This window comes from Bos mutus, chromosome 11, assembly GCF_027580195.1.
Source record: "Bos mutus isolate GX-2022 chromosome 11, NWIPB_WYAK_1.1, whole genome shotgun sequence".
In the NCBI taxonomy this organism is placed as follows: domain Eukaryota; kingdom Metazoa; phylum Chordata; class Mammalia; order Artiodactyla; family Bovidae; genus Bos; species Bos mutus.
Genome location: NC_091627.1, coordinates 104,825,495 through 104,844,167, shown reverse-complemented (window position 1 = coordinate 104,844,167; position 18,673 = coordinate 104,825,495). Strand labels below are relative to the sequence as shown.

The following is an 18,673-nucleotide window of genomic DNA, read 5'->3' as shown; positions in this document are numbered from 1 at the left end:
CAGTCACCTTAGGATACTAATTCAGACCTGTGTCCTATATTGAACCATGTATGTAAAAAGTAAACTGCTGGGACCTCCCTGGCAGTCCAGTGGTTAGGACTGCCCTTCCAGTGCAGAGGGTGTGGGTTCTATCCCTGGTTTTGGAACTAAGATCCCGCAAGCCATGTGGTGTGGCCAAAAAAAATTTTTTAAGAAGAGAACTGCTGTGTGCGGGGTGTGACTTCATTAGCTCTTCATAGTTAATTCTCATGACCATAAGATAGTCACAACAGCAGTGACGGACCCTGTAGACATGCGCATCCAGCCATCCCTTACAAAAGGATGAGGCTCTTTAACCTAATGAGCATTCAGATCTCAGAAGCACTGCGGATTGACCCTGACCCTGGCCCAGGCAAGGGACCGAGTGGACCCCCTCACACTCTCAGTGGCCTGGACAACTGACTGTGGCAGAGAAAAGGCACCTTCCTCTGGTACTGCATATAAAACTCAGGTTTTTATAAAACTCACAAATCCAAAAATGGGGATTTGTGAAATTAAGGGTGCCTTGCGCTTTTTACTTCCCATCCTCACAGGGTTCATGAAGGGAATCAGTGTTAAAGAGACAGATGAAGTCCACTGTCCCCACTGGACTTAGACCAGACTGTGATGTAAGTGCCTCCGTAGCATTTTTTCCATTCTAGATAACTGTGAAGTCTAGAGCATAAGGCACTACAGCTCCACAGCAAAGGCACCAGCGCTTTCCCGCATTGTAACTCAGAAGAGCCACGCTGGGCACCCAGACCCAGAGCTGCCGGTCAGCTCCTTTGCCTGTGTAACAAATGGCATCGTTTGAGTCAGGGAGACCCTTAACCTCCCTTCCACGTGTGCAAATGATTATCAGGTGTTCACGTCTATGATCGCTACGTAAAGCAAACATGAATACCTGGCCTTTATCTGTAATAATTACTGTCCTCAAAAGGACATGAAATAAAAAATAAAGTCGCTTACACTGTAGACCTAGGCAGTCCCATCTGTGGCCATGCCACGTGCCATGCAGGATCTTCTCCAGCCAGGGATGAAACCTGTGCCCCCTGCATTGGGAGTGTGGATTCTTAATCTCTGGGCTACCAGAGAAGTCCCCCATCTGTATTTTAAAAACAGGCTGGTAATCGCCAACATTTTTTTATTGTTCTTGAGAGTTAGTGTGTCTCAAGAGTTTTCTCTTCCAGGTGTGTGAACAAAAGTACTCACGAATTCAGGCCACAGAGTGGAGCAGAGTTAAAAGAAGGTAATGTTTAATTGTAATACACTTGTGTCTGATCTCTGCCCAGACTCATCCAAGTTACTCAGGGGTCTGTTAGCTGGCCACAGTTTATGGGGACTCTAGGCCCTAACGAACTTGGTTGTCAGCTCTCTCTTGCAGGGGTTAGATAAGCCCTGGGCCATTTCCAATAAAGGGGGAAATCTACTTGTTAGTCACAGATTATTAGTTAGAATCCTTTGGAAACTTGATTTGTGAAAACTTTCCTCTTAAATTTCCCAGCAGAGTACTCTAAAACAAGAGTCGTCTTTAATATGTTGTGAGGAAGCAACGGTGGTTAGTTGGAAGTGATGTATAATATTTCTGTTTTGTACTACTTCGTTAGAGGTACTTACATAAAAGTAAGTTTTATAAATAAAATAGGACATGGATTGGGCATTCACTTCCCACTCCCATGTACCATGACATTCTTTCCAATGACAGTTCAGTGGAAGCAGAGCTACTTGAAAAAGCAGGTGACACCTACATTGAACCAGGACCAAACTGAGCATGAGCGGATGCCAAGTGCTGTTCTGAGTGATTGCGGGTGCAGTCACAAACAGAAAGGGCAGAGATCCCCACCCGCTCGGAGGGGCAAAGGAAGTGTGGCTGTTAGGGAGGGGACTGAAACTTCAGAGGGACCCAGGAAAGATGCTCACAATGACAGTGCTGTTTGGGTAAAGACAGAGCCAGCTTGCAAAACCCGTTTCAGGCAGAGGTACCAGCAGGGCAGAGTCTTCGATGTCCCTCATGTGTTCTGAGCACAGCAGAGCAGCCAGTGGCCTCCGGGGGTGGGGGTGGTGAGGAAGATGAGGTCGGAGCTAGGAGGGCTCAGGCTGTGCAGGGCCGTACCTGGCCTCCAGCTGAGTGAGATGGAAAACCGGTCCTAAGATTTACAGCATAGCTACTATTTCTTGGGATAGAGTGGAACAGAGGGTGCTATTGATGACTAGGCTCATTTGATACGGTTTTAGACCAAGCCGCTTAATTAACTCTTTTGAGCTTTTATTTCCTTTTCTGTTAACAGATAATTCTTATTTTACCTACCTTGTGGGACTATTATAAAGATCAAATAAGAGACGTGATAGTACTAGAGTAATGGAAATTCCTAGAGAGAATTGGCTTCCCAGGTGGCTCAGTGGTAAAGAATCCACCTGCCAGTGCAGGAGACTCGGGTTCAAGCCCTGGGTTGGGAAGATCCCCTGGAGAGAGAAATGGCAACCCACTCCAGTACTCTTGGCTGGGAAATCCCACGGACAGAGGAGCCTGGCGGGCTACAGTCCATGGGGTCAGTGGACACGATCTAGTGACTAGACAACAAGTGAGAATTGGCACCAATAATAAAATGTATAGTAAGTTTCTTAAATTGTGTGTCTTCCGAATTATTCTGATTTCTCCACTGACATGGCATTTTGTCCCCATTTCTTTAAAAGGGTGTGAAACACAGAAGGTTGTTAACACGAGTTCCTTTCACACAACTCCAAACACATCTCTGGGACTGGTTCAGGCAACACCATCCAAAGCGCAGCCATCACCCACTGTGCACACGAAGGAGGCTCTCGGTACGTAAAGCCTGTTGTTTGAATATGTGACGTCTGACAGTGACTTAGTGAAAGCTCTTTTGCAATCATGTTTACAGTTATTCTTCTGTTCTTTTAAGGTTTCATCATGAATATGTTTCAGGCTCCTACACTTCCTGATATTTCTGATGACAAAGAGGAATGGCCATCTCTAAGTCAAAATGAGTTCGAAGCCCAGTTTCAAAGTAATAATAACAAATTATTTAATAGCTACTAGATGGATAACATAGCAGGTAGTTGCCCACGGAAAAAGCAAGGATTATGCAAGAAGTAGGCCTGCCCTTGGTTAGCTTGTCAGGTACGGGCATGTTGCGAAGTAAAAAATATAAGCGTTTTGCCACGTACTCAGTGTGTGTCATAGACTTGGTTTGTTTCTTTAAAAATAGTAAGTGCTAAAGAAAGGCAAAATAGGCCTTGGTAGGAGTGGCCAGGAAGGACTGAGTGGTTGAGGGGAACTTGAGCCTTGCCGGGCAGAGGGGTGTTCAGGGTGGAGTGTTGGGGACCAGGACTCGCCCCACCCCCCACCTCCTGTTTGTCTCAAGTCAGAGGACTTTTGCTGGAAGCCAGAGAGAGAGCACAGTGAAGACAGAGTTAAGAGCTTAATTGTAGAAAAAGACGTGGAGAGTTGTGTTCAGTGTCAGTGACCACAGCTGTGTGTTAGGAACATGGTGATCGCTGCATTAGATGTGGCAGGGGCTTGAGGCCTGGAAGCCCGGGTGCTAGCGCCTGTAACAGCAGTCAGTCCCTTCCTGTCAGCGCAGAGGGACTACCGCATGGCCTGGAGTTCCAAAGCTGACATCAGTTATTTATTCCATTTTCTTATTTGTAATTAAAGTTTCGACTAAAGGGTAGTGTTTTTGTCCTACAAAACAATTAACTACAGTTTTTGTACTCTTGCAGAAAATGCACCATCTTCTGGGGCTTGGGGAGTCAATAAGATCATCTCTTCTTTGTCATCTGCTTTTCCTGTATTTGAAGATGGAAACAAAGAAAATTATGGGTAAAGACATGTGTGGTTAAGATAACTCTGAGTGAAAACCATGTTGCCATAGTGACGGGTGGTGTAGGGTCCAGGTGGGGCTGTTGAGAGAAGACCACCTGCCAGTCAGACGGGCTGTGTTCAGCCCCAGCTCTGCCAGGGATGAGCCTTGTGACCACAGGACCAGGAGGCTGTGGCTGAAGTTCTTTCCACATTTACAGCGTTACAAGAAAGCAGTCCTCCCATGACAAAAGCATGTATTATGAAAGGAAACAGTATGGTTATAAAGCATAAGAGAGCCGAGGTATCCTACAGATTTGAAATTGTGTCAGTTGTAAATGAATTCATCAACACAGGTATCCATACATGTTCTGTATGTATTTGCAGGATTGATGAAGTACAAAGGGAAGTGGCTTACATTGGCTCACACTGCAGAGAACATTTGTTTTAAGGCTGAGCTGCATTACGATAGAGTAGGGTAGCACCAGGAAGTTTCACTGTTAATAATTTAAATCATGAAAGAGAGGTGTGAACTAAAGTGTCCTGGTGTGGAAGAGACGTGTATTCCGTAGCTGGACCACGCACTGGGGAGAGAAGCAGCATCTGGCGTCCACGCCACCCTGTTGGTCACAGCCCTCACTCTTTTGTCCTTAAAACTTAAACCTCAGTGCCATAGAAAGTTCCGTATTTTCCACCCTCACATAAATTAACTATAGATCTTTTTGTATATACCTACTCAGGTTAGTTCAACTTGCACTCAGATTTGCTATAAAGGTAAGAAATATGTATATAAATATTAACTAATTAAATAGGATAAGTGGAGAATGTTTTTAACACTGTGACTTAAGTGGTAGGATTTATTTCCTTAGGGTATTTTACTGTTTATAATTCTGTCAATTTTTCCTTAGATTACCACAGCTGAAAAATAAACCTGCAGGAGCCAGGACCTTTGGAGAACGTTCCGTGAGCAGGTTTCCTGCAAAACCAAATGTGAGTCTGTGTTTCATCCATGAAATGGTGGTGCAACCCTTTTCGCTTTCTTTTACCAAACAATTGTGCCACTCAAAGGAGATGGTGTATTTAAAAAGCAGTTCTGGAAAAACAGAATATTATGTGAAGATCATATTTTTAAAATATTATCCTATAATTATTTGCAGTCTGCACAACACATACTGACAGATGTGAAATTGAAAAATGAGTTTGATGTGATCCTTGCCCTCTGAGAGTCTTCCCTGGAGACAAGAGGAGCCACTGGGGGCATATATATTTTTCCCAGACCTAAGAATCTTGATAAAGGCTAAATGGGAACTCCGTAATATCTTTGTTATTCCTCTGTAAATCCAGATTTTTCAAATTTTTTTAAAAAATTGGTAAATAAACTATGGCTCTTGCATGTGATGCAATTCCACTGGCGTGTGTTAAAGATGAAGTGTCCCAGTTCCAGGGAGAAGAACCAGACCCATGATGTCCTTGGCTGCGTGTTAGCCGGGGGTTACATCCATTCCTTTGAAAAAATCAAAATTCCTGTTTTTTTTTTAATCTAAAGTATCGATGTGTTAAATTTCATCTGCAAAACAGGGAGCCTGCTGCCTGTTTTCCAGTTCATCTTTCGTTGTAGGAAGTGCCTCACACTGACGAGTTTCTGGATGATTCAACCGTGTGGGGTGTCCGCTGCAACAAAAGCCTGGCGCCCAGCCCCAAGAGCCCAGGAGACTTTAGGTCCGCCGCGCAGCTGGCGTCTACACCCTTCCACAGGCTTCCCGCGGACTGCGTGCACCCACCAGAAGATAAAGGTGTGCACTGTACTCTCCTGGTGTCTTATCTCCCGCCGACTGCAGCTCTACTACTACGATAGTCGTCTTCTTGAAAATTCTAATTGGGACACTGGAGAATCATAAAGAGGAAACTTAAAATCCATTCATTGTAGTATTACATAAATATAATGTCCTCATAAAGTCTGTGCCTTTTCAAATTCAATAGCTTCGGTTGTAAGTAGAACAGAAGAAAAGACTACAGAAGGGCAAATGTCCAACCCATCTGCACAGGACAGAGGTTTATTTCATGTTTTACAGTAAATAAAATAGCCAGGACAGACAGATTAAAGTACTTAAATGCTAAAATAGTGAACATTTTCTAATTTGATAAGAATAACTAATAGCAAGTTTTAATCCTTGATATGTATCTACAAATTTTATTACTTTAGAGATGTAGCAAATACTATACTCAGAAAATCATATTTAAAACTTTTTTTAGTGGTGTGATAAAACTCACAGATAGTCCTATTTTCCCCAAACATAACACTCTCATATCAAAGATCTTTATACACTTGAAATGAAGCTTAATAAATGATATAGTTATTGAATACAGATAATTATTACCTTTTAAATACCAAACCTGCAAAATCATACAGGCATACCTTATTTTTGGCACAGTGGTAAAGAACCCACCTGCCAATGCAGGAGACTCAGGAAGATGCAGGTTCAACCTCTGGGTGGGGAAGACCCCCTGGAGAAGGACCTGGCAACCCACCCCAGTATTCTTGCCTGGAGAATCCCATGGACAGAGGGCCCTGGCGGGCTACAGGCCACGGGGTCACAGAGTCAGAGACGACTGAGCGACTAATCACTGTACCTCGCTCTATGGCACTTCACTTGGTTGCTTGCGCAGAAACTGGGTTTTTTACAAATTGAAGATTGGTGGCAACCACCTGTCAAGCAAGCTTACTGGCGAGACTTTTCCAGCAGTGTTTACTCACTTCATGTCTGACATTTGGTCATTCTTGCAGTATTCCCACCTTTTTCATTACTGTTACATTTGTTATGGTGACCTGTGATGGGTAACCTTTGGTGTTACTATAACTGTCTTTGGGTGCCACAGACCTCGCCCATTGGAGATAGTAAACTTAATGGATATTGTGTGTATTCTCGCTGCTCCAGCTGGTTGTTCCCTTTCTCACTCTCCTCGGGCCTCTCTCTTCCTGAAAAAGGAGAATATTGAAATTAGGCCAATTACTAACCTACAGTGGCCTCTTAAGTGTTAAAGCGGAGAGAAGAATGTCATGTCTGTCGCTTCAAATCAAAAGCCAGAAATGATTAAACACAGTGAGGAAGGCACGTCAAAGTCCAGTTAGGCTGAAAGCCAGGCTTCTTAGCCAGTTAGCCAAGTTATGGATGCAAAGACATCATTCATGAAAGGAAGTCAATTGACGTGGCAAATTTCATGGTTGTCTTATTTTAAGAAATGGCTGTAGCCAACCCAGCCTTCAGCGACCACCACTTTGGTCATTCAGCAGCCACCAACATCGAGGCAAACCCTCTACGAGCCAAAAGATTACGACTCACTGAAGGCTTAAGTGATGGTTTGCATTTTTTAGCAATTAAGCCTTTTTTAATTAAGATGCACACATTGTTTTTCTATGCTGTTGCACACTTAAGACTTCAGTACAGTGTAAACGTAACTTGTGCATGCACTGGGAAACCAAAAAAATTTGTGTAATTGCTTTATTGCAGTGGAATGGATCCAAACCCACAGTGTCTCAGAGGCACACTTGTGCTGTAAGATCTGGGACCACTAGCCAAATAATCACTGCTGGCACTATTTCTGTGTTTAAGCAGCAGTTGTTCACTGAAGCAGATGCCAAAGAATTCCATTCCCCTGGATGAAAGGATGGAAACTTATTTTAACATGAAGTCTGAGCATATAGGCCTAAACATTTTTAACTAAGCAATAAAAATCTCTTACTGTACTAACCAAATATATTTCCTACTTGAATTTTAAAGGAGGATTTAGTTGAAACTTGGACAATTTCCAAGTGCTATCACAGACTTGCTACTTTAATTTTTTTTTAATTTAAAACATTTCAGTTTGGAGAACTTAATCTGTTTTAAGTCAAGCGTCTTTCATAAAGTCAGTATTGGCCTTTCTTAGCGTATTTGCCACTTTGGTCATATGAAGAGAGGCTAATGTTCTAGGACTGAAGAGTATTACTAGCACCTGCTCAGTGAGGCAACAGCTAGTAAAGTTTCATCCTGTGTTAACACCTGGCTGTATACTGTGTTAGCATCACTTGGTAGAAGTAGTCTCCGTATTTCTATCCTATCTCGTTTACTTCACTATAGATTTTTTTTTAAATAATTTTATTTATTTGTTTGCTTGTTTTTGGCTGTGCAGGTCTTCACTGCCATGAGGGCTTCTCTCTGGTCTCGGCGAGCAGGGGCTACTCTCTGGCTGCCGTGTGCGGGCTTCTCGTGGCAGTGGCTTCTCTTGCTGCAGAGCACAGGCTCTGGGTGCGCGAGCCTCAGTAGTTGTGGCTCACAGGTTTACTTTGCCCCTCGGCATATAGAATCTTCCCAGATCGGGGATCAAATCCATGTCTCCTGCACTGGCAGGTAGATTCTTTACCACTGAGCCACCAGAGAAGTCCTATCTGGACTGTTTTCTCTTAAAGGATTGTACGGATTAGATGTATAAGGTTGAAAAGCTCACATACAATAACAGAAGTTTTTCAAGTGACTTTCCCCTCATTTTAAAAAATATACTGCTTTTTACCATGGAACACTATTTTGAAACTGTAATGAAAATCAGTGCAAAAAAGGAATCCCGGACTTCATAACCATTTAAAATCATACGTGTGTGTATAGTGTCCATCTCTACTTTCTTGTGTGTTTCAGAAAATATGGTAGCAAACCAGCACACCCGTGTGGCTTTGGATTCTTGTGAAAGAAACAAGGTGGAACCCTTGAAAGAGAGAAAGTGCAGGTATTGTGGGGGTGTGTGTGGTTCTGTCTCTCTGCATTTTCATTGTAGCGTTGCTTTTTAAGCTGTAAAGGAATACCTCATTCCTGTCTTTAAGGGCTGCCAGAGTTTTTATTAACTGAGAGCTTTAAGTCACCAGGTACTCTGCAGATGTAAGGACAGTGATTAGGGACTTCCCTAAGCACTTCCAGTGCTTAAGACCTCACCTTCCAGTGCAGAGGATGAAGGTTCGATCCCTGGTCGGGGAACTAAGATCCCACATGCCTTGCAGCCAAAAAAAAAACAGAACATAAAACAACAGAAGCAATAATGTAACAAATTCAATAAATACTTTGAAAGGATAAAAAAAAATTAAATACAATGATTAACCGGAACACTTGGTTTTAATACATCAGGGAGTGAGAGAAGCGGCTGGGGTAGCAGAGAATCCCTGACTTCCGCTGACTGGGGGAGTAGAACTGCATGGTGAAATCACGGGAGGAGAGAAGAAGGGCATGTCTTCCCATACCAAGACAGTCTGATTATGATAAAAACAGACAGGTCCAAATCAAGGGACAGACTACGAAATAGCTGGACTGACAAGGTCTTAGGGAACCAGCAAAGACCAAGAAACCCACAGGAGAAGAGAGTAAGGAAGGTGACAACTAAGTGCACCGCGGTGTCCACAAGTGGATCCCGGAGCAAACACGGTATCTTGTGGAAAACCTGGCAAAATCCAAACGAGGTCTGGAAGTTTGTCAGTGGTAGCATGACAGAGGTTGGCTTACTGCTCTTGACCAGAGCGCCACCTTAACGTGAGATGGTAACATTAGAGGAAATTGACGAGGAGCTTGTGGGAATTCTCTACCATCTTTGCAACAGATGACTAAATCTAAAATTACTCCAGAATTAGTATTTGCATGTAGGTGAATTCACAAATATGGAATCCGCGAGTAATGAGGGTCAACTGTGTCCATGTGTGCGTGTCCCCCGGTGTGTGTGTGTGCGTGTGTGTGTGTAAATGTACTGCTGTTAGGTTATCGAATTACGGCTGACATTTTCTGTTTGTTTCAGTGTCATAAAAGAAGCCATTTTTGTAATAAAGTTAAATATTTAACCTCGTTTACAGTACTGATGCTTAGAGGACAACTCAGGGAAATAAACCTCCCAGCATATCCTGCTAAAGAATATCCAGTGTCTCACCTCACCTATTTATCTAATATATTACCATGTTTTTTATTTCTGGTCATACTGTATGAACCATGTAATTCGCATGTATTTGTACGAAGAAAGTGCTTTAAAAAACTATTTGTGAAACAGATTTGAAATGTCCTTCATAGAATGAAAAGGAAACTGTTCTGTGGGACTTTGATGCGATCAAACCCAGTAAGCTTGTAATCACGTGTTTTGCTTCCTCTATCCCTTTATCATATCTAGTCCAGTTGAAGAGACAAGCCCAGACCCAGTGTGCCCCGCAGATGGCCCTTCGGCATCCTTGCTCCATCTGGGCCAACCTGCTGTAGCCGTGCTGATGAGCGAGGCAGAGCAGGGTCTCAAGGCCTGTAAAGTCACAGACCCCGACTTTGCCACTGCAGAGGATCCAGCAGAAGCCAGTGCTGAGCTCCAGGCTGAACTGATGCCGGCTGGCCCGCTTGGGAATGTCGACGCTCCAAGTATGAACAGATGCTCAATCTTAATTGTTCCCTGAATAAGGACACTAGCCGGGTAAAAGCTGTTTCATGAAAGAAACTCAAAAGAGTAGGAACTTGAACGCCGTTGAGTAGAACACAAACTTGCAGGTTATCTCACTGTGCATACAACAGTAGCCTCCTTGAAGGAATACTTTTGTTTTAATTTTAAAATATCAAAATAACTACTGTTGGAAGAAGCAAGTGGAATTGGGGGGCCCACTATGTGCCAGGCATTTAATCTGACACTGTTGTCTGCATTTTACAGAAAAGTAAACAGGCTCAGGATCAAAGGACCCCCGTCCTTACTCCAAGGCTACACACAGAAGTAGTCTTGAATAGTGGTTAAGAGCACAGACTCTGAAGATAGACTAGATTTTTTTTTAAACATAACTACTTTATTTATTTGGCTGCGCTGGATCTTAGTTATGGCACGTGGGATCTTCAGTCTTTAGTTGCAGCATGAGGGATCTAGTTCCCTCACCAGGGATCAAACTTGGGCCCCCTGCATTGGGAGCATGGAGTCTTAACGACTGGACCACCAGGGAAGTCCCCAGACTAGCTAGACTCTAATCCTAGCCACCCCCTCAGGCTGTCCCTTGGTCTTGGCCAAGATTGTTTCACTTCTCCATGGCCCTCTTTTCCGTAAAGTGGAGGGGGTGGTAGTACCTCCTTTAGAGTCTTATGTAAGGGCCATGTGAGGTACTAAACATGAAGGGCTCAGAACAGTGCCCTGCATCTGCTTAGCACTGGTGAATGTCAGTCATGTTGGCTTAGACTGATAACTGCACTAGTAGAATTTTGTAGAGCATTCTAAATTGGGCAGAAACCTTTTTCTTCCCTTTAGAAATGGTTTCTCTTTGTGGATCCAAAGTGTGTCTCATACAGATAAACTGCACATGGTACAGTCCGTGGGGTCACAAAAGGTCGGACATGACTTAGCGACTGAACGACAAGCAAGACTCTAAGTATTCAAAGGCAGCATGTTTTCTAGATAGAAGTGGAAAAGCGGTTTAAAGAGTACATAGCTGAGCACATCCGTAATGAATCTTCAAGTCTGCCTTTAAGATGTGTACCCCCAGTTCTATTAAAGGCAGAATCATGAACAGATGCTCCTCATTTTGATTTCCTTTGTCACAACTGAACACACAAACTTGTTGATCTGAAAATGACAGACGATGAACTGCAGAACTACCAGTTTTGACTTTTGAAATGATAATTTATTATTTGAATCAATGCTCTTTAGAGATAAGACTTAAAAGGTTAAGGTCTCCACTTGCTTTGTCTTATGATTTATTTGGTAAGTCTTGCCTACTGAATTCATTTCCTTTTTTTGTTCCCATTCCTTCAAGACTTCACTGTTGAGAACCCTTGGGATGAGGAGTTGATTCTCAAACTTTTATCCGGGCTTTCTAAACCAGTGAGTTCCTATCCAAATACTTATGAATGGCCATGTAAGCTTCCAGCCATCAAGCCCAAGACTGAATTCCAATTAGGTAAGCACCATATGGGTAATAAAACTTTAACCTCTCTTTTCGCTACGGGAAGTTGGTGCTGACTGGTGTGTGTGTGTGTGTTTCTCCTCCTGTCACCGCCCCGCCCCGCCCACCAATAACCGGTTTCATCTGTAGTTTCACCTGTAGCGTTAAGATGAGAACATCTTGTTAAGGCGTAACTACAGGATTTGATTGCTGCTGTGACTGTGACTGTAAAGGGTAATTGGGCAGTTATCTGTCAAAATTAAAAACACACACGTTTAGACCCAGACACCCACTTTTAAGAATTCCTGCAGATAACACTTGCATACCTTCAAAGTGATGTGTGTAAAGCAGCAGATTGGAAGCAACACAGACAGCTATAGGGACTGCTTAAATAAATGATGGAACGCGCGTGTGTGCTCAGTCGGGTCTGACTCTTTGCGACCGACCCCATGGACTGCAGCCCACCTGGCTCCTCTGTCCATGGGATTTCCCAGGCAAGCATACTGGAGTAGGTTGCCATTTCCTTCTCCAGGGGATCTCCCCAACCCAGGAATCAAACCTGTGTTTCCTGCATTGGCAGGCAGATTCTTTACCACTGAGCCACCAGGGAAGCTGTATTATCCTTTTAATGTCCACAGGTGATGCCCCGTCTTTCATTTCTACAATTAGTGATATGTGTACTTCTTATTTTTCCTTAGGCTGGCAGAGGCTTATCCGTTTTATTGATATTTTCAAAGAACCAACTTCTTTTTTCACAGAATCAACTTTTGTTTTCACTAATTTTCTATATTGATTTTTACTTTTAAATTTCATTGATTTCTACTCTATTTCTTATTATTTCTTTTCTCTGCCTACTTTGGATTTAACGTGCTCTTCTTCTAGATGTCTAAGGCAGAAACTAAGATTATTGATTTTAGATCTTTTCTAACATATACATTCGGAGAAGGCAATGGCACCCCACTCCAGTACTCTTGCCTGGAGAATCCCATGGACGGAGGAGCCTGGTGGGCTGCAGTCCATGGGGTCACTGGAGTCGGACACGACTGAGCGACTTCACTTTCACTTTTCACAATTTCATGCATTGGAGAAGGAAATGGCAACCCACTCCAGTGTTCTTGCCTGGAGAATCCCAGGGAAGGGGAAGCCTGGTGGGCTACCGTCTATGGAGTCGCACAGAGTTGGACACAACTGAAGGGATTTAGCAACATATACATTCAGTGCAATAAATTTCTAAGCATGCATTTCATGCATCTCACAATTTCAATGTGTGTATCAGAATGTGTTATTTTAGCTGCAAGTGTTTGAGGGCTCTCCAGCTCTCCTTCTGTTGATTACTAGTTTAATTCCATGAGTGTATGATTTCTTTTTTTTAATTGTATTTTATGACCCAGAACGTGATCTTTATTGGTGACTATTCCATGTAAGCTTGAAAAGAATGTACATTTTGCTGTTGTTAGATTATTTCGTAAATGTCTATTAGATCCAGTTGATTGGTGGTGCTGTTCATGTCAGCCATGCCCTTTCTGATTTTCTGCCTGTTGGCTTTGTCAGTTGCTGACAGAGGGATGTAGAAATCGCCAACTATGATAGTGAAGTAATCTGTTCTCCTTGGAAGTCTGTCAGTGTTTTTTGTCACTATTTTGATGCTCTCTTCTTTGACTCATACACTGATGCCTTCCAAACTCCTTATATGCCAGCTAGAAACCAGAAAGCGACTTTTTTATATTTGATTTTAAACATGATTTTTTTTTTTTAATAATCTATTACAACTTGACCTCTGTGGTCTTTCTCCCAAAACGAATAACTCCAGTGTCACTAAAAAATATCAAAACAAATCCAGATGAGAGGCATTCTACAGCTCATCAGACAAGTGCTCCATGGAGCTGCCACAGCTGTCGGAAACAGAAAGTCAGGAACTGTCACAGCCTAGTAGAGGCCGAGGAGACTTGAATATGCCCTAGAACATTAGGGGAGGACTAGTGAAATCTGAAAAAAGTGTGGAGCTAGGTAACAGTCACCTACCAGTCTTGGTTCTTATTTGTTACCAGTGTACCTTGGTTATGTAAAAGTTAACAAAAGGGAAACTGGATGCAGAACAAACAGAAACTCTACTATCTTTGCAACGTTTCTATCAATAAAAAACTGTTCTAATACAGAAGGTTTACTGCAATAAAATTTTTAAATTACCTGTTAGAAATACCAGTACAATTATGCCCTGTCCCTTTTATTTTGATGTTAAAACGCTTGCATTTTTCATAGGCACATTAGACCTTTGTTTAGCACTTTGCAGATGATGTTTACGTCTTCTTTGATATCACAACAGTCTTGCCAACTAGGCAGCACAGGTATCTCCCCTTTAGACACGAGAGCACGGGTGACGAGGATGGCTGCCCGAGGCCGCCTGCTCGGGACGGGCCTGGGCCCCGGCCGTGCTGCCCTGGCTCCCCCGTCACTCCATGGAAGACTGGCCAAACACTTCCTAAGGGAGCTGTACCCACGTTTATTTATTAAAGCAACTCAAGCCCAAGAAGAATTGACAAATACTTTATTCTGATAGTCTTTAGTGTTTTGAGCTGCTTCTTTGTTTTTACTTTGACTTCTCTCTCTCCTCAGGTTCTTTGCTCGTCTACGTTGATCACTTTATTGGACAAGGGGCTTTCGCCCAAGTCTATGAAGTTACCCATGGAGATGTGAACAACAGCAAAAATAAGGAGAAATTTGCTTTGAAGGTAAATGATCTGAACAATATAGAAATGAATTTTAGAACTTGAGATTGCCATTCTCTTTTTAAGACAATGGTGGTTTCACGGACTTCCCTGATGGTTCAGACGCTAAAATTCCCCACTCCCAACACAGTTCCAATTCCAGTTCAGTCACTCAGTCGTGTCCAGCTTTTTGCAACCCCATGGAGTACAGCACGCTAGGCCTCTCTGTCCATCACCAACTCCTGAAGCTTACTCAAACTCATGTCCATCGAGTCAGTGATGCCATCCCAACCATCTCATCCTCTCTCGTCCCCTTCTCCTCCCGGCTTCAATCTTTCCCAGCATCAGTTCTTTTCCAGTGAGTCAGCTCTTCACATCAAGTGGCCAAATTATTGGAGCTTCAGCTTCAGCATCAGTCCTTTCAATGAATATTGCAGAACTGATTTCCTTTAGGATCGATTGGTTTGATCTCCTTGCAGTGCAAGGGACTCTCAAGAGTCTTCTCCAACACCACAGTACGAAAGCATCAATTCTTTGGTCTTCAGCATTCTTTATGGTCAAACACTCACATCCATATATGACTACTGGAAAAACCATAGCTTTGACTAGACGGACCTTTGTCAGTAAAGTAATGTCTCTGCTTATTAATACACTGTCTACGTTGGTCATAGTTATTCATAGTTATTTTTCCAAGGAGCAAGTGTCTTTTAAATTCATGGCTGCAGTCACCATCTGCAGTGATTTTGGAGCCCAAGAAAATAAAGTCTGTCACTGTTAACATTGTTTCCCCATCTATTTGCTATGAAGTGATGGGACCAGATGCCAAGATCTTAGTTTTCTGAATGTTGAGCTTTAAGCCAACTTTTTCATTCTCCACTTTCACTTTCATCAAGAGGCTCTTTAGTTCGTTCGTCTTCACTTTCTGCCGTAAGAGTGTTGTCATCAGTATATCTGAGGTTATGGATATTTCTCCCAGCAGTCTTGATTCCAGCTTGTGTTTCATCCAATCTGGCATTTCACATGATGTACTCTGCATGTAAGTTAAATAAGCAGGGTCACAATATACAGCCTTGACATACTCCTTTCCCAATTTGGAACCAGTCTGTTGTTCCATATCCAGTTCTAATTGTTGCTTCTTGACCTGCATACAGATTTCTCAGGAGGCAGGTCAGGTGGTCTGGTATTCCCATCTCTTTCAGAATTTTCCAGTTTGTTGTGATCCACACAGTCAAAGGCTTTGGTGTAGTCAATAAAGCAGAAGTAGATGTTTTTCTGGAACTCTCTTGCTTTTTCAGTGATCCAGCAGATGTTGGCAATTTGATCTCTGGTTCCTCTGCCTTTTCTAAACCCAGCTTGAATATCTGGAAATTCTTGGTTCATGTCGTGTTGAAGCCTGGCTTGGAGAATTTTGAGCATTACTTTGTTAGCGTGTGAGATGAGTGCAATTGTGCGGTAGTTTGAACATTTTTGGCACTGCCTTTCTTTGGATTGGAATGAAAACTGACCTTTTCCAGTCCTGTGGCCACTGCTGAGTTTTCCAAATATCCTGGCGTATTGAGTGCAGCACCTTTACAGCATCATCTTTTAGCATTTGAAATAGCTCAACTGGAATTCCATCACCTCACTAGCTTTGTTCGTCGTGATACTTCTTAAGGCTCACTTGACATTGCACTCCAGGATGTCTGTTTCTAGGTGAGTGATCACACCATCGTGGTCATCTGGGTTGTGGAGATCTTTTCTGTATAGTTCTTCTGTGTATTCTTGCCACCTCTTCTTAATATCTAATGCTTCTCTTAGGTCCATACCATTTCTGTCCTTTATTGTGCACATCTTTGCATGAAATGTTCCCTTGGTATCTCTAATTTTCTTGAAGCAATCTCTAGTCTTACCCATTCTGTTGTTTTCCTGTTTCTTTGCATTGATCCCTGAGGAGGGCTTTCTTATCTCTCCTTGCTATTGTTTAAAACTCTGCATTCAAATGGATAAATCTTTCCTTTTTTGAAATCAAATTGCAATCAGGGTACCTGCATTCAAGCCCTGGTCAGGGAACTGGACCCCACATGCCACAACTAAGACTCTGCATGCTGAATCTAAGACCCAGCATAGCCAAATAAATATTAAAAGAAATTGTCTTTTAAAAAAAGATAGTAATGGTTTCATTTAGATATGTTGTCTGCACTTAGGAAACAAAACTATCCCACAGGGATTCAGAACTGCCTTGCCGCTAAAATTATCTTGGAGCAATCCCCATACTGCAGCAGCAATTCATAGCTTGTCATACCTTTCTACTCCATGCCCCCCCTTTTTTTTGGATGAAGTTGCTTTCTTGCAGTCATTTTACAGAACATGATGAGCTGGATGTGAATGTTACATTACCTGTTTTGCAGGTCCAGAAGCCTCCCAACCTCTGGGAATTCTACATTGGGACCCAGCTGATGGAAAGACTAAAGCCAAGTATGCAACACATGTTTATCAAATTTTATTCAGCCCACCTGTTCCAGAATGGCAGCGTGTTAGTAGGAGACCTCTACAGTTATGGCACATTATTAGTAAGTGTGATGCTTTGATGACACAAGCATGAAGTACCTTTTTTGCTTTGCACATCCCTTTTTGCACTTGAAGCTTTTATTGGAGTGGTGGGTGGGGCAAAGCTCTTGGTTTGAAATTTCATTAATCATGGGCAGCCAACTCAGGACATTCCACTGTCCATTGTTTCTAGAATGCCATTAATCTCTATAAAAATACCCCTGAAAAAGTGATGCCTCAGGCACTAGTCCTCGCTTTTGCTATCAGAATGCTCTGCATGATCCAGCAAGTCCATGACTGTGAAATCATCCACGGAGACATCAAGCCAGATAATTTCATACTCGGAAACAGGCAAGTGTTGCAATTTGAACGAGTACTTCTCTGACCATCTCCCCCCAGCAGCCTTTTATTTTCTTTGCTTACACAGCCTGGTGCTTGTTTGTGTTTAACACAGATTTTTGGAACAAGACAACAAAGATGATGACTTATCTAACGGCTTGGTCCTGATTGACCTGGGTCAGAGTATAGACATGAAACTTTTTCCCAAAGGAACTGCATTTACAGGAAAGTGTGAAACTTCTGGTTTCCAGTGTATTGAGATGCTCAGTAACAAGCCATGGAACTACCAGGTAGAGAACTAGAGATGTGGAACCTTTCCTGTATTACGTTCACTGCAGTCTCACCGTGAATTTGGGCATCCAGGTAGTTTGAGCTGGTGTAGTCCTCTTCTTGGAGAAGGCAATGGCACCCCACTTCAGTACTCCTGCCTGGAAAACCCCATGGATGGAGGAGCCTGGGAGGCTGCAGTCTATGGGGTTGCTGAGGGTCAGACATGACTGAGCGACTTCACTTTCACTTTTCACTTTCATGCACTGGAGAAGGAAATGGCAACCCACTCCAGCGTTCTTGCCTGGAGAATCCCAGGGACAGGGGAGCCTGGTGGGCTGCCGTCTGTGGGGTCGCACAGAGTCGGACACGACTGAAGCGACTTAGCAGCAGCAGTCCTCTTCTAGCCCTGGAGACAGACCACACTGCAGAGCTGTTTTCAGTCGTAGGCACGCCACACTTCGTGGGGCTTGGGGTGCAGCTCAGAAACAACAGCTAGCCCCTGGGGAGGAGGGGGGCATCCACGGGGTTAACACTGCTCTGGCCTCATGACAGAGTGAACGACACGGTGGCCCAAGAAGAACAGAACTTCTGAGATGTTCCGTCGGGGTGCAGAGGGGGTGACCTGCCGTCTGTGGAAGCCTCCAGCAAAGCCTAGATGGCCACTCATAGGGCATGTCAGTGTGAGGGCTGACACGTGGCTTCCAAAATTCTTTAAAACTGAAATCCTATTACTGTTTCCTATGATTTATTGTATTTGCTGCATAACTTGGACAGACATGATAATTTACTCACGTGTAAATTACTATTTTAATCATTGATACATACCCATATTTTCATTTTCTTTTATTAAAAAACTTTATTTTATATGGGAGTATAGCCAATTAATAACATGGTGATAGTTCCAGGTGGACAGTGAAGACACTCAGCCATACATACACGTGTGTCCTTTCTCCCCAGACGCCCCAGCCATCAGGCTGCCCACAACGTGTGTCCTTTCTCCCCAGAGGTCATACACGTGTGTCGCCCCAGCCATCAGGCTGCACTGAGCAGAGCTCACTGAGCAGAGTTCCCTGTGTCCTTTCTCCCCAGGAG

The 18,673-nt window shown here is 43.2% G+C and overlaps 1 protein-coding gene across 3 annotated transcripts in view; it reads left to right on the top strand.

Annotated features, from left to right (window-relative positions):
* Positions 1-18,673, top strand: part of BUB1 (BUB1 mitotic checkpoint serine/threonine kinase) — a 33,216-nt gene that overhangs the window by 13,190 nt on the left and 1,353 nt on the right. For all 3 annotated transcript variants that reach the window (XM_070380056.1, XM_070380055.1, XM_014476956.2), the window contains exons 11-23: positions 1,209-1,267; positions 2,713-2,841; positions 2,940-3,044; positions 3,760-3,859; positions 4,747-4,828; positions 5,457-5,631; positions 8,509-8,596; positions 10,010-10,245; positions 11,613-11,756; positions 14,355-14,470; positions 16,834-16,995; positions 17,166-17,323; positions 17,427-17,601. In XM_070380056.1, the coding sequence (XP_070236157.1) occupies positions 1,209-1,267; positions 2,713-2,841; positions 2,940-3,044; positions 3,760-3,859; positions 4,747-4,828; positions 5,457-5,631; positions 8,509-8,596; positions 10,010-10,245; positions 11,613-11,756; positions 14,355-14,470; positions 16,834-16,995; positions 17,166-17,323; positions 17,427-17,601 (1,729 nt within the window). The remainder of the gene's footprint in view (positions 1-1,208; positions 1,268-2,712; positions 2,842-2,939; positions 3,045-3,759; positions 3,860-4,746; positions 4,829-5,456; positions 5,632-8,508; positions 8,597-10,009; positions 10,246-11,612; positions 11,757-14,354; positions 14,471-16,833; positions 16,996-17,165; positions 17,324-17,426; positions 17,602-18,673) is intronic.